General features: G+C 43.3%; 1 protein-coding gene across 8 annotated transcripts in view; it reads right to left on the reverse strand.

Annotated features, from left to right (window-relative positions):
• Positions 1–225: 225 nt before the first annotated feature.
• Positions 226–20,347, reverse strand: part of LOC137125451 (A-kinase anchor protein 12-like) — a 31,236-nt gene continuing 11,114 nt past the window's right edge. For 2 of the 8 annotated variants that reach the window (XM_067500919.1, XM_067500924.1), the window contains 20 exons: positions 19,303–19,556; positions 19,051–19,112; positions 18,614–18,842; positions 15,256–17,042; positions 14,942–15,161; positions 13,394–13,604; positions 13,083–13,271; positions 12,759–12,993; positions 12,288–12,367; positions 10,676–10,734; positions 8,427–10,216; positions 4,548–4,640; positions 4,212–4,464; positions 4,074–4,134; positions 3,735–3,860; positions 2,351–3,619; positions 1,049–1,213; positions 787–874; positions 582–704; positions 226–452 (listed from right to left, as the gene is read on the reverse strand). In XM_067500919.1, the coding sequence (XP_067357020.1) occupies positions 10,701–10,734; positions 12,288–12,367; positions 12,759–12,993; positions 13,083–13,271; positions 13,394–13,604; positions 14,942–15,161; positions 15,256–17,042; positions 18,614–18,842; positions 19,051–19,112; positions 19,303–19,556 (3,301 nt within the window). In that variant the 3' untranslated portion in view covers positions 226–452; positions 582–704; positions 787–874; ... (6 more) ...; positions 8,427–10,216; positions 10,676–10,700. Of the gene's footprint in view, positions 453–581; positions 705–786; positions 875–1,048; positions 1,214–2,350; positions 3,620–3,734; positions 3,861–4,073; positions 4,135–4,211; positions 4,465–4,547; positions 4,641–8,426; positions 10,589–10,675; positions 10,735–12,287; positions 12,368–12,758; positions 12,994–13,082; positions 13,272–13,393; positions 13,605–14,941; positions 15,162–15,255; positions 17,043–18,613; positions 18,843–19,050; positions 19,113–19,302; positions 19,557–20,347 lie in introns of all 8 variants that reach the window. The other 6 variants (XM_067500918.1, XM_067500917.1, XM_067500921.1 and 3 more) reach the window with 6 other exon arrangements.

Raw genomic sequence — 20,347 nt, forward strand, 5'->3', positions numbered from 1 at the left:
TTCTGAAGGTCAGACGTTGAAAATGAACTCCATGCAGAGATGTCAAAGTTTCAGATGATTCTCTTTTTCAAATTCCTGTAACGTCAGCTGTTTTCAGGTGACACACAACCTGTTCCCCTGGATGGTTTTGCACCAACCTGCAGTTTATGCTCTGAATTATGAAGTGGACTAGTTTGTATCCAGCCGTTGCACATGTACACAATGATAACAGAGCCACCAACACAGTTTCCCTTCATCAAATGTTTTATTCAACACAAAGGTCAAGATTTTTTAATCACAGACAATAATGGGTTTGAGGAAGCTCCTGGTCTCTGCAGACATGGTGACGATCAGATCATCCTCTCAGTTGCACAGGTCTGTGGGGCAGGTTCTGACTGTATAATACTTATTGAGAGCTATGATGGCAGCGTCAGACGGCTTTATGCACCTCCGGAAGTATGAGTAGATTCCAGCTAACAGGAGAAAAACACGAACGGGATGACAAATGTCTGATGCTCAGAAAATCTGGAAATGATTCGAAGGAGCTGACGTTTGTAGAAATGAGGGAACAGAAGAAAAACCTCGTCACATAAATCACCTACCAGGAGGGAAGTAATAGCTGGCAGAGACACAGACGTATCCAACTCCTGGACACGTCTCCACAGTGGGGGAGCACCTGCCCCCAGATGAACTAACAATACATCTGTTGCACCTCAGAGCCAAAGCTGGAAAACATGAATATTAACAGTTAATGTTCAGTGACGAGCTTCAGTTCTCTGTAGTTTAAACACAGTCAAACAGACTCACTGCTGCTGACGCAGACGACGAGGACGACGAGGACGAGCTGGAAGGACTTCATGGTTCACTGCTGCAGAGCTGGACACAGAGAGACACACTGGAGATATTTCCACATGTCTGTTAGTTTAACTGAAGTTTGTAGTAAACAAATTCAAACAGAACAATAATTCAACACATTCTAACATTTAACTACTGCACTAATTTGACAAACTGCATCTGTAATTTAAACCATGAGATCATTGATGTAAATGAACGAGTGTTGGCTCATTACCTGCTCGTGTTTCCTGTAGGATGCAATAAACCTGCACTAACAGCAGCTCTTCATGCTCAACCTTTTATACGCTGCTCAGTGCAACTGTGAAACTCTGGAGATTCCACCTGAGCCTGAGGCCAGCTGTGGCAGTTGACACACCTGATCACGTTTGGCTGCCTCGAGCTATGGGGGAATCAGAGGTCGAGACAAACAAAGGAACCAGTGAGATGGTTTATCGTTTCAGATCAAACACAGCAATAACAAGAGGAAGCAAAGAAGGAAAGACGGAAATTTTACTATAAGTGACCGGACGATGGAAACATGAACAAACTTCCATTGTTCCTGTAAACACGATGACACGGAGCCCTGCGGACTCCCCCAATTCATCAGCCTCAGGGACATGGGTTTGATTTTCTGTCTGTCTCGTCCCTTTAGTCTCTGAAATAAGCTCCCCCCCCCACATTCAATAATGAATTGAAATCTGACACTGTGCAGACGTGATGAGTCCCCTCTTTCAAACTGGGATGATGCTTTAACCTACATTTCATCATCAGAAATCATCATACGAACATAAAGAATCTAGGACACACTCAGGAATTTCAAACAGGTCACTCAGCTCGTTAAATGAAGTGTTAAAATAAGTACAAATATGTGTTGAATGTCGCGGCGTGTATTCATCCCCGTCCTAATGCACTGTTCACAGAACTACCAACAATGTTCATTAATCACATTTATCTGTACTGAGGACTGTGTTTTACACAACAGATGACGATGAAGCATTTTTAAGTTCATCTCATTTATAAAAGTAAACTAACATGTAAAACAACAAACTATATTTCCCACAACACTCCGCGTGTAAAGAAGCAAACATGTGACAGTGTTTGTACATTTTTAAGCCCCCTGACCTCTTAAGACATTTTCCGGTCTGTGCTCATTATGTTTTATAATTCCCGTAACAGGGACAGAACAAAGGACAATGTCATTCATTGTCAATTGTGTCCATGTCACTCAATCTGTTTTCTCTTAAAAATGAGGCCACAGGAACCTGTTCCACTGACACCTTTAACCAACACAGGAACGTTTCCCTGAAGTCCACACCTTAGTCACATGTTTGAACCATTTGTACACATAGTTGTGGAGACATTCCCCCTGTGTCCCTGTTCCACCTTAAACAATTCCTGCCAATTCACTGCATCTCAGTTTCCTCCAGAATTAATTTATAGATATTTAACAAGTCCACAGTCTGATACCCACATGTAGTGACTCACGAACACAAAGTGCTGAGAGACACAAACTAATCACTCAATAAAAGAGACTCACTGCTGCTGAGCTGATCACTGTTGCTCTCTTTGTCCAACTGGAGGACTGGTGAACAGAGGACAAAGGCAAGTAGTAAAAGTAAAGCTGAATATGAACACAGCTCTCTGAGGGACGGTGGACTTCCCTCGTTTGTCTCATTCACCTACATGTTGTGTTGCTGCACAATGTGTGACGTCATATTTTTACATTTATAGGACAAAGGAGAGAAAGGACTTCCTGTCACAGACACCGGTGTTAGAACTGAGCTTTGATGCAGAAACGTCCCCCTGAAAAACAGGAAGCTGCACTAAAAACATTCAGAATAATAAGCAAATGAATAACAACTGTTCAGAAGCTACAGAAGAAAACTTCAGTCAAACAGCTCGGACACTGGACTTGTCAGTGAAGAAGTGGATCAGATGTCAACAGCCGGTAAAAGACACTCACGGCCGCAGGGTTGATCACTGATCACTGTGTCTTTCTGTCTCCCAGTGAAATATAGTGATAACAGAGGCACCAACACACTGACAACAGACGAGGCCTCACACACAGTTTCACTTCAACACAGAGGTCAGGAGTTATTAATCACACACACTAATGGACACGATGATGCTCCTGGTCTCTGCAGACATGATGACCCATCACTTGCCAAAGCTGGAAAACATGAATATTAAGTGTTAATGTCTGTTTGGGTTCAGTGACGAGCTTCTGTGCTCTGTAGTTTAAACACAGTCAAACCGACTCACTGCTGCTGACGCAGATGACGAGGAATCATTGACCAACTTTACACGGTATCACACACATTCCATCCACAAACCACAGCTGGACGCAGTAATGAGTCCCCACCTGCTTGCGTTGTCTTCAGGACGTGTACAGATCGTGGCGTCTTCCTGCAGGAGCTTTCATCCTCTGAACAGTGGAGATTCGGTTTTTACCCAAACAGCTTCTCATTCCATCCTCAGTAATTAGCTGCCTGCGTTTCCTTTGGTTCGTTTCTCAAACTCCACCGACATCAGGTCGTCCGGCAAAACCATTTCCACTCCACTCAGGCTTAGTTTTAAACGGGTGTTTGTGCAGAAATGAGGACTGACACACAGATAAACATGGTCTGAATGAACGGTTTTATTCACAGAGGGGACACAGTCGGTACAAATGCTGTCTCTGCAGATGGGATGAAGACGATGCCTCAGTTGCAGCGGTCTGTGTTGCAGATGAGGACGGTGAAACTGGGATCAGACTTTAACAGCTCGGCCTCATATTTCCTCATGCACCGTTTGAAAAAAGTGATGCCTGCAGCGAACAGAGCCACATGAACGTGGTGAGACCACAATGAGTTCTCTTGTTTGTGCTGTTTAAAATGGGAGAGCAGACGTCCTGTCTATGTCAACACTGGAGACAAACTTACGATGAGCAACCTGATGGATGACGCTGGCACAGATATCATCAGGTCTCTTACAGGTCTCCACTGTGTTGGTACATTTACCAGGGTGACCTGGAGGGGGACTGCAGCGGTTGCACTTCAGCGCCAAAGCTGCAAAAAACCATTATACACAAGTCACACGTCACAGCGAGGCATCTATGTGGACAGAGGGTGGACAAAGAGCAGGACTGTCCCTAGTAGAGACCATTTATATGACAACGTCTCATCTGATCAGACCTTACACAGGGGACAGGCCACATTGTTGAACTTTGACCCCTGGAGTTTGAGCTTTACCCCATTCAAAGTCCTGTAAAAGAGACTCACAGCTGCTGATGCAGACGACGAGGAGGACGACGACGAGCTGGAAGGTCTTCATGGTTCACTGCTGCAGATTAAACAAACCTCACTGATTAAAGAAATCACCGTCACAGTTGCAACAACGAAGCAGCCTTAAATCATTACCTGCTCTGGTTTCCCTCAGGACAGATCCGCTAACACCGAGTCTTGCGGCTGAACCTCTTATAGTGGGACTGCCAACAAGTGGACCAATCCCAGGTGATGCAGGTGGACACACCTTCCGACGGTCTGTACTGCCCTGACAGCAGATTGTGCAAAGACAGAACTTTCCAATCAGCACGTTCTCTGATACAGAAGCAGGATAAGACAGAGCTCGTTTGCTGAGGTAGAGGGTTTGATTTGTGGGTGCGACACATCACTGAAAAACAATGAGCTTATTTCAGAAATTTGACCAAGCATCATGTGAAAACTGATGCACCATTGCAATTCAGGGAATTTAACCTGCGAGCTGTGGACCTGAGGCCAAACTGCTTCTTCTCCAGCAGTGATTCAAACACAAACCTCCTCCCATTAGATGAAATCGATCTCTTGAAGCTGTAAGAAGAAGAAAAACACGCACAGTTACATAACCAACGTTAACAGTCTCTGACAGAAAGGTCGACGGAGGCAGGAACAATCAGAGGGGCACCGGGCCTCACCGACGACTGTGTTTCTCATTAAAGGCCCACGCAGCCAAGTCCAGATGCTTTCCAGTCACTGTAAGATCACTTTTCAAAGAGCGGCTCCTTCACAGACACGAGAAAACCCTTCACCCTGATGTCACCTTTGGCTCAGTCTGCCCCTCACCTTCCTCCTGGAAACGACGCGCCCTCACAGCCTTTAGCGCTCAGTGCAGCCAGCTCACGTACGAGGCCGATGAGCGAGAAACTCACATTAGAGCCCATTTGGAGAAACACTGAACCAAAGCAAACACCTGCCGATTGCAGTTCTGAATGGGTGGACGGCACAGCGGGTCCTAATCTGCCAGCTGTCTGATGTTACCCCATAAGCTGCGAGGCAGATGCTTCACTTTTTGTGGAACAGTACTTGTTCCTTAACCCTTCACCATCGTGGCCTTAAAGTCCACAGTCTGCTGAGATTAAGAACTTCCTGCTAAAAGCTGCCATTTCCTGCTGAGGTTTGTGGTCCACCATGTTTGTCTGTCCACCAGTTTCCTGCCTCCTCAACAAGAGCATCTGCATCAACTCTTCCTTCCTACTCCATCCAATCAGATCCATAGACAACAGGGAGGCCTTTAGGTTTATGATCCTCTGTCTATTGACATCGACTCTTAGCCTGATTTTAACAAAGTCACTGAGATTAAACTGAAGCCGAACACGTGGAGTTTAGTCATTATTCTTCTACACTTGAGCAGGATTCACGAGGAGACCACACAATATGTAGTTAGAGCTGCTTCAAATATGAGCTCTTTAATGAGGAAAACACTCACTTTATCTATTTCATATTCCGTACTGGGAAATGCAGGAAATCCTGAGCTGTGAGATTACAGGAGTTTCTCATGGTCCACCGCAACATAAAACCATGTGTAGCACTAAAAACCAAAGTGGATCCAGTGTGACTGTAGTCGTCTGGATTCACTGCAGCACCAGAGACAAAACAAACTCCTGGATTCATAATTTAGCTCTAAAGGAGTAACAGTCATCTGCTGTTCCAGCTGGTGATCCTTCATGAGCTGATGGACCTGTCTGCAGAGTGTCCCGGTCTTCCACGGTGCACTTTAATGTCATTACATTTGGTCTCAGTGAGAACCGGAAGAAATCGGATGGCACAAAAACCAGCAGACAGCAACTGTTGGTGTGATTCTGCAGGTTTAAGAGCTGCAGTCAGTTTGTAGCAGCTGAGACGTCTGTAGTTGTAAAGCTATTTGTCAATCACAGTCCAGGTCCCTTTGATGAGGGTTTTCTAACAGAAAACAATTCAGATGTCTCCAGGCAGCAGAAAAAAAAAATCCTGAATTAAGATTGTGTTAGAAGTTATGAAGAAGCGACTGGTTCTGATCTCAGCTCTGTCAGAGGTTTGTTTTCACAGTGTGGATGGATTTAAGAAATAAGGGTTCTTGGCTCAGCTCAGACCAGATCCTGGCTTGGATCCTGCTGATGTAGCTGTCAGGGAGTCAGCTGACATCTGTCCTCCAACATATGGAGGTTTTATTCAGTTTCTCTGCTCCGTTGTGTCTCGTCAGTCTCCAAAATAAAAGCCTGCGTGAAGCTGGCAGCCTGGACCAGTCTGAGAGGACACAAGGCTTTTATAAGATCCTGAACTGAAGGTTACGGTTCAACACAAACGAGCTCATAGAGATGAAACCGAGGGGAGTGTGTGAGCCCAAAGAGATGAAAACAATGATCCACTTCTTAAGATAAATCATCTTAGGATGATGCCTCATCACAACCAGCTTACGTTTGGATGTTTTGTTACAAAAAGGAAGAGAACTATGAGACTGAAAGGCTTTAAAAACATGAAAGGTTTGCATCACTGCATTTTCTATGTTTAAAACCATAATAGATGTTTTTTAGTCACTTTTGGTGCTGCAAAATACAATGTGATATCAGGAGAGAAAACGTCTGCGTTCTCTCTGTACTTCTTTATCTAGTCTTTAAGTATTTAAGTATTAAACATTTGCACCATGTGACATTTTCTGAATGGTAAAGTTTGCTGGTTAAAGGTTTGAGACCATTTACAAAATCTGACTGTTTGCACCAAACATGTGGATTGTTCCCATCATGCAACATCACAAAAATAAAAGTAAAAACAATTCAAAGTGAAACTTTACTAATGAGTTTCAGTTTGAAGTTTCGCAGTCAGAAACTGTTGGTGTCCTGGGATTCCCCGTCCCACGTCCAGGAGCAACTTCACCAGGAACCAAAGGGCTTTTCCTTGGTTTCTTTTGTAGTCGCTGTAAATCATGTTTGCCAACGATCAGTTTGTCGATGAGCGATTTGGAAAACACAAAGTATGAGACACACAAAAAAAAACCCCAATGTGGTTCTGCAGCTTAGAGCGAATGTTCCAGTAACAGCAGCACTTTACACCACGGACTTTGTCTCAGTGTGTTTGGCCTCTGACTGCAAATGTGGAGGATGTGCAGATGCAGATTAGGAAAAAAAAAAAGCTTGAGTCTAAACAACCAATTTCACCATCTGGAGCCACCGTCAGCTCCACAACAGTGTTTACCAGAGTCTTCCCAAACCTCCAAAAATGATGAAAAACATAAAAGATGCTGAGCTGCCACTTTTCTTCCAGACCAGACAAAGTACAAAGCAGCATTAATGACCATATTTTAGAACAACAGCAGCTTGTTACCGCACATAACAACCACTGTGAGTTTGTTTTTTTACATTAACACCAGCATGTCCTCACTGTTACACCACCGAGGCCTGATTCCTCACGTCGACCCCTAAACATTCCTTCTGTCAGCAGTTGATAAAACATGTCACGCTGTTGACTGATCAGTCTGTCTGTCTGACAATGGATTTCAATATATAATAAATATAATCATTATTAGGAACTAAATATTCATCAGGAGGCCACACACACACACACACAGAAAGGGGGGGTAAATATACCAAATATTTAGTATGTATTGGTAAAAAAGATATTTTTCCAACAGAAGTTGATTGGGACATGTGTGGTGGATGTCGTAATTATGAGATGAGGTTTAAAATTGTTTTTTTCCTCTGGTGAATGCAATGCGCCGCTGTACCGATTCACTTTTCGAGATTTCGCAACAAATAAATTCAGCCTCGGACATTGGAGTGGTGTTTGAGACAACACACACAGCGGTAGTAAGAACTGTTTTCTGATTTCAGTGTTCACCCCCTCCACAGTCAGGATCACGTCAGAATTCCAGTGCATGTGTGAAAGGGGCTTAAGCCTGTAGCAGCAGAGGTAAGAGCTGGTTCAAAGTGACTGAACAGCTCTGCAGGTTTGAAGCCTAGTCTTCAAAGCAGAGAGGATGTTTGAGAAGTGTTTAAGAAGAGGTTCTAATGTTTGGCCACCTCATTCATTTTAAATAGGGTGCCAAAACATTAGAACCCCCTCTTCTTCTAAAGCACTTGAGGACAACTCACATAATAAACAGCCAGTAAAATGATCACCTTTCCGACATTTTCAACTGTACGATTAAAATATTATAATATAGTCATCTTAATACTTAATCTTTAGAACTAGTTAAAATATTTTATATGCAGTTTATATGCAGCTAAATGACTTTTAAATCTAAATACTAGTGACAGTTTATAAAAATGCTAAGTAGAAACAAACGGTGGTGATGGGGAGCAGGAGAATGACCACCCCCTCAAACTAAAACCTTTTTTTATTTACCTTTATCTCACCTGTCATCAGGTTGTCGTGGCAATGACGTTGACTGGCGGGTAGTTATTCCCCTGCACCTCCATCCAGTGTCTCCTGTATTTGTTGAACCCGGGCACATGGCTCCATTTCAGAGACTGTGTTTTTCTGGTACAGTTGACTCTTCTTCCCATGCTCTTACAACAGGAAGTGAGCAGACTCTCGGCAGAAACATAATGTACAAATACACCAAGTTGGACACACGACTCTGTAAAAAATAGTGTCATTTTATTTTAGAAAAATGTGACAGTGCCAGTTTGCATGTACACATCACGGTTTGTCTTTGCACTCCAATTAGATGTACAGCATAGAAAACACAATACAAAACACAGAGATAAAAGCCCCTGACCTAGACACAAACACGATTCTTTCAGAATTTGACTTCATTTTAACGGTTTTGCTGACGAGAAGCCCGTCAGGTGTTTGGAGAGTTCTACTGGGGCCCAGGGGTCTTTAGCAAGACATGCACACAACAGCACATACATTGAAACATACAACAACAAATATTAGCCGTCTGACTACAGCATCACCTACAATTAATATGGTTTGTTTGAATGGTAGTATCTTGCACAACCCAATATTTTCCACCAATAAGAAAAACAAGATTGTGGGCTGAAACCCGTGAATAACATTTGACCTTCAGAAAACAAGGTGTTAATGATCTGTCATTATCATGTTTGAATTAATTGAGGAAACAATTTCCTGAGTGACTGCATGAAAAAAATGACAAGTTCCAAAAAGAAGTTAAGAAGTTGAGCAAAACAGACAATGTTTGCATGGAGATAATACTGTGCTGCACACAATATGTTGAGCTAAACAGATGTCTGGAGCTAAATATGTTGCAGCTAACTTAAAACGTTGCCCAAACAAAATGATACCAGCATGATGTGCATGATCAGGAGAACGTGCACAAACAAGGTGCTATCATGTGTGAATTGGACACATGCATGAACAGGATTATATTTGAAACCTTGGCATAAAGGTTTATTCTTGGGTGGCCACATGTGAACATTTGTAGTTAGGGAAAAAACAACAACATGCACATACAAGATACCGAGGGCTAAACATGTTCGACAAATCAGTTAACACTCCAGTGTTGATGAGTAATGTAAACATTTGTGTGAATCGGAGGCGTCGCCTCATGTTTGATCAGCAGCTGAGAGAAAGAACAAACAAAAAAAAAAAGCAGGCGAGTTTACTGATCCTAGCTGTCATGGATTTACGGGAATGTTGACTAAATGTCAAGGGCTCTGAGATTCTGTGCATCAAATCCCACAAACGCTAACAGAGCGGTAAAGGCACTGATGGGGAAGAGCGCGGAATCACAGCCGTCTCAAAAAAACCACATCAGGGAACAGAGTCAAAAGAAAGAAAGCGGGAAGAGTTAAACCAGTTTGTGAAATGAAATCAACTCCACAACTCCAACCGACTCCTTCAGTGACGTGCAGGTTAGGACACAAACAGAAACCCTTGGAATCAAGATGAAAGCCGCGAAATCTATTCCCAAGTTTAAGACAGAGGTTCTCAGCAGTGACAATACAGAAAGCGTTGAAACGTGACTGAAGTGTTGCACAAAAACAAAAAAGTCAAAACAGAGAAGTATTTAAAGGTAAAAGGTAAAGCAAAGAACGACCTTCCTACGGTCAAAGTTCAGTTCAGGTCTCTAAAAGAGAAAACTTGTCCAACAGAGCACAAAGTTTCAGTGGATAGGAAGCAGCAAGGCGACAGAAGTCCTCTTCCGTCCTCAAGTCAAAGGCAGGTTTCTGGAGAGAGACGAGTGAGGACAATCATGAGACATTAGCTTCAGCATTAAATCAAACATCAGAACATGATTTCTACGAGCAGCAGGTTCAGATTGTGTCTTTGTGTGAGACTAAGTGCTGAGTGAAGTTAGTCGCATTTCAGAAATTTCAAACAAATCTGATTTATTTCACTGTAATGAACATAGTTTTGTTCAGCCCAACATCTGCACAGCCTCATGAGTACTGAGGGCTTTAAAGTTAAATACTTGCAGACACATTAGACCTGACAATGTTTTTATAAAACCTGAAGCCTTTTGATCTAAAGAAGGATGCAGTCCTTCATGTCCGAGAACCGACTGGGAGGTCTAAGACAAAACAGCCACAACGAGACATCTGGGCCGGGTTTCGAAAAGACGGAAAACGAGAATGAAATCAACAGATTCAGATAAAATCAGCCATTAAGGTGCTTGACATTCATACCTCGAGGACGGCGTCTCCCCGTTCACTATGTGGTGGAGCTCCCTCTCCTCTCCAGGAATCTGCTCCACACAACAAGAGAAAATTGGATTAGCTCGCGGTTTTGGCCTCTGAAGGATGTGGCACAAACAGGCGACATCCAAACCACAAAAGAACCTCTGAAAATAACCCCAAACATAAACAGATGAGCAGAGAGAGGAAGAGAGATTATTGTTTGTGTATTTGAACATATTTTAGGTCAGAATACTGTTTGTTTGGCTCCTCGATTGAGAAAGTGGACTCACTCCAACCTTTCTATTTTTAAACGGTTCCTACTTTTTTCCTTCAACACGGGACTCGTACTCAGATCAGATTGTCGTTGAGGTTTCTCTGTAAAAATAGGTCTTGTTTGTTTGGTCTAAAGCCTTGGCAGATGCTGCTAGTGCGGCTGGGAAAGAGCTTTTATTTGGTTTAGCCACTCACAGGGACAGTTTCAGCCCGACTTTGATATTTACCATATTTAGCACAGACACCAACGTTTTGTGGACATCTTAAATGTCCTATGAGTCCAACAGAAATGTTTCTTTAACTAAAAAATTATGGTTTTCTCAAAGCTCCAGATGCAGCTCCAACATCAGCAAAATGCAAATGGCTCCTTATACTGTGTGTAAATTACAGGTCTCAACTCAATCCATCAAAGGTGTTCGGTGACGTCTGGACAGTCGGTTCTTCGTCTTTCATTTAGCAAGTTCTCCATCTGTTTGTCTGGAAATGTTTCTGTCTGGAAATGGATACTTGGAGCAGGTGGACAACGGCTACACAATGAACAATGAGAGTAGACAATGCTACAGTGCAGGTTTGTACGAAGCCATGTGGCCTGAAGAAAAAAGGTCAGAAGGTCATTAAAATGTACAGAGTTGATCCTCTGGGGCAGCAGGAGGATGTGATGACAGCCTGCTCAGATGGATAAAACATTAATCCATCAAAAGCATAAGTCGACATTTAAATGAGCTTTGGACTTCACAAAGGACTAACTGCTGAACTGAAGACTGTGCCCTACAGTATATTGTTGGAGAAGCTGAGCCACAACAAATACTTTATTCCTGTCTGGACCTCTCAAAGGAGCAGAGACCTGGACCTGCCTACTGTTACAAACTAACGGTGGGTTAGTGTTTTTAAAGTGCAGCTGATTCTGTCGTCAAGCTTTAAACCTGCCCGCCTACAGCTACAGGTGGGGGTGCTGTCTGAATCCCGGCACAGCTTTCAGCTTTAAGCCCCCAAAAACAGTTTAACGTCTGCAAAGTGTTGCAGACAGTCGTTTAGGTAAAAATAAAGATAGGGGTCAGGTCCACATGGTAAAGCTTTTAATCACTTTTCTTTTCTTTTAGTGTGATTGATTTTGCATGTTTATCCTGTTTCATTGCCTGACATTTTGCTTTAAGTATCTTTATTTAGTGGAATTATTATCACAACTTTTCCATTTGCAACAACTGCAGTTTTGTGTGATAGAAACCACCAACAGTTCCTATTAGATTAAAATAATACAGGTTTAGTGATTAGGAACAAACAGTCCTATTACTCCACATGAAATGTGTAAACCTTGTTTTTAGGTTTCCAAACACTTTAAATCACTCACACTTGAGTCTGTCGCACAAAGTCTGCGAAGTGTTGATCCCTGGCACACAGTTCGATTATCCTGACACGCTCCTGGATCTCCTGCACAGGGAAAACATGTTTATGTAACAGTCGCACTGAACAAGGTCTAGACTGAGGTGAAGAAGATCCCACAGGTAAAAATACTTGCCAGCATAGTACAAACCTCCTGCAGGGACTTAGTCAAAACATTGTCAACATCAAGTCTTCACTTTCCAAAGACTTGGACTGATCTTACTAAACAGTCCCTGTGGTTTCAGAAACAAAAGCCAAAGCTCTCAGACTCATACGACACATAGTTTGACCAAGTTGCACCACCATGTCATTTTCTTTCAATACCTGAACACTGCCAGCAAGATAAAGGTCTGTGATCTTCCAGGTTCTAGTTTCTAGCTGCATTTTACAGGATTTAAAAACTGCAGATGTCTTCAAATACACGGAACAGTTTTATCACCTCTTTAGTGAGTGTGGTGTTCTGGTAGATGTGTCGCAGCTCTTCGCTGCTCATGTCTTTGGAGGCGTCAACACCAACAGAGCTGCTGTACTGGGGAGCGTCTGGGTCTCGGCGGCCATAGTACTGGGGCATGTTGTCTTCATATCGACGGTAGTACTGGGCGGTGACTGGATCGCTCTCAAACATGGGGTTGAATTTGGTGGCGCGCTCCAATGTTGGTACACTGTCACCTCGCCTGAAAGAGGGATCAGTTAAACGAGTCTTCAAACTCAACAGGGCACAGGCCAATCGAAGAACACACAGGAATTAAAAAAAACAAATCACCTCAGTGGGTCCTCTGTGTCCTCCCCGTCGTATTGGTCCCGCAGCGTCCTTGCCAGGAAGAAAATGATACCGGCTGCCACCATGAGGAAACCAGCCACCGAGGCGATGGCGATCCCCACCACCAGCGGCTCAGAAACATATTCCTCACAGTGCTCGCCACGGTACCACCAGTTCTCTCCTACTCGACACCTGAACCCGAAAATAAAAGCAGAACAGAAATGTGTCCCCTAAGGCCCCTAATTCAGCCTTTGATGTCAGGCCAAAAATCAGTGTTCATTATCAAGCATCAGGACTTCAAAACCTTCTCCGACCTGCAGATGGCACCTTTGCCAGAGATGATATCGCATTTTCCATCGTTGAGGCAGAAGTCGTCCTGCACCTCGCAGATGCTCTGACACGGCAGCCCATCCACGCTCAGATACCCGGCGTCACAAACGCACTCGGCCTCGCCTGACCACTGGTTCACCATACACCTGGAAAACTCGTTACACGCCTGGAACTTACAGGGATCCGCTCTGTCACCTTAGAGGAAACAGCAACATTTTAAAAACATTTTAATGTCCTCACAAAATCAGGGAGCAACTTATTTTAAGCCTTAAAAGCTTTTCCAGCTTTTCCACTGTTTCTCGTTGTTGTGTCAGAGAACTAAAGCTGTTTTTCTCCTGCAGATTAGTAAAGTTATCACTCTGCAGTGTCTTGCTAACTGGATACGGTTCCAAAGAATCCGGAGGCTTCACATAAAACACAACAAAATCTAAATATCGTTCTTAGCATTAGGAAATATCTTTTAGAATGATTTTGGGCCGACTTTTTGTGGTGATAGACCCACCATCTCAATATGGCTGATTATGTGCTTGTGCAATGGAAAACATTAGTGCAGATTGCAGTGAAGATGAGGAGTAAACTGATTATCATGTTCACAGCGAGTCCTGACTACACTGACTCACTGCTGTAGATTAGGGTTATCAGGCTGTCAGGGGCGGCTCTGACTGGCTCAGACAGATTAAAGAGCTGTTGCTCAGGAGAGACGGACGCACTGGAGGAACTAACAGCACGATTTTATAACGATCCTGCTGCTAAGACGACAATATATCAATGTCCAGTACATATGTGAAATGTTCAGTTCACACATTTCATAGTGAATTAAATTGTTCATGTTAGAGATGTTAGAGCTACTTATTGTTGGTGTTTTTTTTTGTAATCATGGTTAAGCTTTGGCAAATCAAATGCATGGACAACACAGCATTGTTTCAATGAGATTTAAGGGTGTCACGCTTTCCACTTTAGCTGCATCTAAATGACACCAGTCAAAGTACGAGTAAGCCAAGGGACAGACAGCAGCCATAATGTTGATTCATCAGGGAGAGTGCTGCTGCTTCTGCTCACGTTTGTCTCAGACAGATTATCCCAGGTATTACATGCGTCCTGACATGAGTTCCAGTGTCAGAGCTGATGAGATGCGACTGAACCAGTGACATATGAAATGCATCATTAGACATTATTAGAGAAGTTAAATCAAAACCAATGAACCTGTTAACTGCATTAGAAGGCGGTTGAGATCATATTGCACCTATGATATGGCAGGTTTTTCAGTTCACTTTGGTACCAACTTCAGCTCTGACTCGGTGCTTAGATGATCTGGGCATTTTGGAAATTTCTGGAATCTTGCCTTGGATTTTTGGCTTACATAGAGAAAAATGAAGCATAATTCTATCGAGTTGTCTAAATTTGTAGATTCGTATGAGAAACTAGTCGAATATTAGACCAAAATTGAGGAGTCAGTCACCCTCAAATATTTGAATGGCACCCTACCAGGCATGTGGCCTCATTAACATGTTCAGGTGTAACTTCAGCCGTACCTGATTCAACATCGAGGGAGTATTTGTCGATGGCCAGGTTCATGGTCTGGTAGGCAGTGTTTGCAAAGTCCTCCAGGATCAGGTAGACAACATTTGTGACGCCACTGGGAACTGGCTTGCCAAACCTCATCCTACTGTTCACCACAATGCTGCCATTCCTGAAGTTGAGGATTTCCAGGTTCTGGAAGTTGTTCAGATTGGACTGCAGGTAGGGGACCAGCTATAAGGAGAAAACGAAGATATCAGTATGTGTAGATCCATACATATTACAACAAAAACAGTATCTGATGAGTTGAGATTCTTTGGGTTCCTACCAGTTCTAGGAACCGTTGCTCCAGGGCCTTGTACTCGGGGGAGCTTTTGTTGAAGAGGTCCATGGAGAATGCCATGTTGGTCACCCTCAGGCTAAAGAAAACTGTCAGCGCTCTGCCTGGCCGGGTTGGTAATGCAATGGCATCCAGTTCTGACCCCTGAGAGCCGCTAGAGAAGCCGCTGCTGTCACCTTCAGTCGCCACACTGAACACATTGAAGCTCACATCAATCTTCGGTGTGTCTGAGAACCCATGCTTGAAAGTTTGGACACTGATAGTAGGTGTGCTCTCTTTGACTACCTGAAGTGAGGAAGCACTTGTCTGAAGGATTTCTGTATCTACCTTGTTGTCTGAAGTATCTGTCAAGCTAATTACCAAGCCTTTTTCTTCTGCTGAAGAACCGGGTGATCTTTTTGTGGCATCCACAGGAGTACTTTCTGTCTTATTGGCAACCACCACTGACAGTGTGGACTGAGGAACATCGGAAGATGCAGTACTGTCAACATCTTCATGGTTTGGGTGGTCCTGGTGAACTGGTTCCTCATCCTCTGGTGCAGAATCAGACACTCGAGTAAATGGGGAGTCCTTCTCAGGTGAGTGTGCAATGCTGCTGCTGTGGTCTGAACTTACAGATGAAGTTGGGACTGAGATGGCAGTTGTTGTGGTGACAACCAGGACTTCATCCAAAATAAGGTCTTTATCTAAGGCTTCAACCTCCATTGGTGTCGCTGCTGTGGGAACAGCTCCATCAATGTGTTGTTCTTCTAAAATCTCAACCTCTCCGTGGCCTTCAGATTTTGGTAGTAGTAGTTTGGGCTTTTCTGTGGATTCCTGGACTTCTAGCGGCTTTTTAGTGACTGCATCAAAGCCAGACTCTTTATCTGGGACTCTCTGGATTTCTACAAGTTTAGGTGGGTTTTCTGTTTTGGGAACATGCGTATCAGAGACAAGAACTTCAGGTGCAACAACAACTTCATCCTCCACCTTTTTAGGCACGTTTTCTTCTGATTGAGATCCAGTGGTAGCCACAGGAAGCTCTAACTCTGCTGCAGTAGCTACTGTAATTTTTTGCTTGACTGCAGTATCCGTTGGGCCTACAATAACAGGAGTCTCATGAGTCCAAGGCTCAAGTTCAGGAGAATTTGTGACTGGCCCTGAAATCGTATGTGGCTTAGTTAAAAAGTACTCATTGTATATGCTAGATGCTTCGACTGTTTGAAGTGAAAATTCAACATTCAAGGTTCCTACAGGGGAGAATACAGGAGCTTCTGTTGTGGATGAGTACTGTGACCCAGTGCTAATGTGTGGTGTTACCAGGACTTTATCGAGAAAAGTGTCCTTAATGCCCCCATCTGGCACTGATTCATCAGAAGCAGGAACAGTTGTTGTCTGCAACAAGGGAGCAACTGTGAATTCTACTCCCTTTGCAACCAAATCCTCCTTTGCTGTTGTTGGTGACTCAACAAAAACCCCCTCTTCATCTTCATCCCCAGTCTCCTCTAGGTCAGGTGGCGGTAGCACCTCCAGGCTGCTGTCCATTTTGTTGTAAATACTGGTCCCACCAGATGTCATCACTGCCTGCCAGGACCAGAGATCAACTCCCTGGCTATCTCCAGAGAAACCAGAGCCAGATCCATCATCCAGCGTGACCTCAGAGCCTGTCTGAGGTTTTACTGGGAAAGTAGTAGAAGAGCCTCCAGGACCAATTGCATGGTCCCCTCTGGGGTTTTCATCTCCAGGACCAGCAGCATTACTGACAAGAAATCCCTCATCTTCAATGTTTCCATTATCTGTAAACCAGAAAAACACATGGAGAGGTTTATGGTCAGGATCCCTCTTCAAAGCTCTGATGGAAAGTAAAAGGTTACAGAATTTTACTCCCATTCAAGTGAGAAAACCTGATAGAGTTAGGTTTAAATGGGTTCAGTGGAATTAAAGCCACCTAGAATCCTGTTACAACCCCAATTCTAAAAAAGTTGGGATGATGTGTAAAATTTAAAAAACAAAACAGAATGCAATGATTTGCAAATCTCATCAACCCATATTTTATTAAAAATAGAACATAAACAATATATCAGATGCTCAACTGAAACATTTTATAATTTTTTTTTAAATAAAAAAATAAATTAGCTAATTTAGATTTTGATGGCAGCATCAAAAGTTGGAACGGGGCAACAAAAGGCTGGAAAAGTAATTGCCACAAATGAAAAACAAATGGAGGAGAATTTGACAACTAATGAGGTTAATTGGCAACAAGTCAGTAACTTGACTGGATATAAAAGGAGCATTTCAGAGAGGCACAGAAACAATTTCAGAAAAATAATCCTCAACATAAAATTGTGAAGACTTTGAAGATCAAACCATATACAGTATATGATATCATCAAAAGATCCAGAGAATCAGGAGGAATCTCTGTGCACAAGGGACAAGGCCAAAGGTCAAAACTGGATGCATGTGATCTTTGGACCCTCAGGTGGCACTGCATTAAAAACAGCTATGGTCCACAAATGCAAGTAAAAGCTGAATCATGCAAAGAAGAAGCCATATATGAACACTGGGCCAAAGCTCAATTCAAATGGTCTGAGGCAAAATTGAAAACTGTTCTGTGGTCAGAGGAATCAAAATTCTTTTTGGAAAACATGGACACAGTGTCCTTTGGACTAGAGGAGAGGGACCATCCAGCTTATTATCAGCGGACAGTTCAAAAGCCTGCATCTCTGATGGTATGGAGGTGAATTAGTGCCTATGCTGTGGGCAGCTTACACATCTGGAAAGACTCCATCAATGCTGAAAAGTACATAAAGGTTTTAGAGCAACATATGCTTCCATCCAGACAACGTCTCTTTCAGGGAAGGACTTGCATATTTCAGCAAGAAGATGCTAAACCACATACTGCATCCATCAAAACAGCACAACTTGACAGGAGAAGAGTCCGGGTGCTGAACTGACCTGCCTGCAGTCCAGACCTTTCACCAATAGAAAGCATTTGACTAATAAAACAAACATCATAAAACAAAAAATCCTCTGCTAAACTCCAGCAACTGGTCCCCTCACTTCCCAGGTATTTACAGACAGTTGTTAAAAGAAGAGGCCATGAGGTATGATAAAGTGTTATTTTTTATGCAAATTGTTATCTTTGAAATATCTGAAAATCCTATATGAGCTGTGTCCCTCTGTTGACTATGTGGTTGACAGGCTAAATGACTGTTCCCCATTGTTAAATGCAGACTTAATACCAGTTAAACTACAAGTAACTCAGGGTCTGAATTCCCTGCATTTTGATTTAACTGGTAAATAAATGTACAACAGTCAGACAGCTGGTAACTGCTCCATACAACATTTCCTGACACTTTTTACTCACTGTCTTGTGTCGGCTCCAGCTCCAAGGTCTTTTCAGGAAACCCAGGAAGCGGTGGAGGAGCCGTGCTCTCATCTAACATGAAGACATCGTTCTCGCTTGCCACCTCACTCTGAGGACCTCTCCACGTGTCAAAGGGGTCGAACAGGAAGTCATCCTTCAGGAAAACGTTGCTGCTGTCCACCTCATGGCTCGGAGCATCAGGAGGCTTCTCTGCAGCCAGGACATTATCCTAAAATAACATTCAAAGACGGGAACAGTTTGTTGATTTACTGCATTTTATTTTTATTGTAGTTTTTGCATTATAGATTTCAAAACCAGTATCAACTTTATTACACAGCAATCCTGCAGCTTCCTGGTTTTTATTATTACCACAGGATTGTTCTGTTTGTGATATGATAAGACAACAGATTAACGCTGTATGTTTGAGTATCACTCACCATATTGTCGTAGGTATCAGCCGGTCGACTGGTAGGTTTCACAACAGGCAACAAGTTCTCAGCTGCAAAAAAATTGTTTTTATGAAATAATAATAATATTTTTAGTTGTTGGGTCAAAAGACTATATGTAATGTAGCATGACAAATAACTTGGCTTTCAAATGATCCGTGCAAAAAAGACGCGCAAACCACCACATTTGCGACTGGATGGAAACATATTGTGGCGTAGTGTAGTGCATCAGCTGCGCTGTACCGTTCTCCAGCAGCAGTGGGTCGGCCTGGGTCTCCAGGCTGCTGTTGGTCATGAAGTTGTCCTTGTGCAGCGCCTCGGTGATGTAGTTGCGGAAGTCAGTGATGGTGTAGACGACAGTGGGCTGCTCGGCAGCTCCGGGGTAATTCTTCTCCACCAGGTTGTTCTGCAGAGAAATGAAGTCCAGCGTGTCGTTGGTCATGCCCCCACTGTCCAGCTCCAGGGTGATGGTGTAGTGGACCAGTACCACCAAACCACTGAGACACAGGAGGACAAACCCAGTTGTTGTCTTTTCAAAGTGATGTTGTCATGTAGTGTAACAGTTCTAAATGAACATGTAAAAATGTAAATACTATTGACGCAGCTTGACCTAATTTGACTTTGATGCCTATGACCTAATTTATTATGTACATTAACATCCTTTCTAAACTCACTGCTGACTGCTGAGAATGACAAACCTTACAATCTAACATCTGTTCATCCTTTTTTGCCTCGTCTGACCTCAATCCTTCACTTTGAGATTCATTTTTGTGGTGAGTGTTAAGGAAAAAAAAACAGAACCTGACAACTTTTACAACCGTATCACCTTTCTGCACGTCACATCGCTGCTTTATCCTTTACGCTTGACTTTTGTGACGCGGTAGAGTTCAGGCGAGTTTAACGGCCTATCTGAGCGCACAAAGCGAAGTTGTCTGTGCAGTGGAGGGGGACACGGACTTTCCTTGATAGAGAGGGGAGGTGGGGGAGGACAGCAAGCCTACCGTAAACCTTTAAGAGTAATCCTGCAACAGCTGCAGGTGGCCGCCGAGCAGCAAGGGACTTATCCCACTTAAGAGCTGATTGACTATTGTTAAGGACATTAAGTGGAAATTAGAGCAGAGTGGCAGCAGAGCCGTTATTTACTGTGACAAGCAGGTGAAAGGGGCTTTCAGGGGGGAGACGGTATGTAGACACAACCAGGAGACAGGGAAGTCAAGAGATTCACATTTCTACTGTTTGACTTATCAAAGACTTGTCTGTCTGTCCACTGATTTAAAACACACAGTTC

This window comes from Channa argus, chromosome 4, assembly GCF_033026475.1.
Source record: "Channa argus isolate prfri chromosome 4, Channa argus male v1.0, whole genome shotgun sequence".
In the NCBI taxonomy this organism is placed as follows: domain Eukaryota; kingdom Metazoa; phylum Chordata; class Actinopteri; order Anabantiformes; family Channidae; genus Channa; species Channa argus.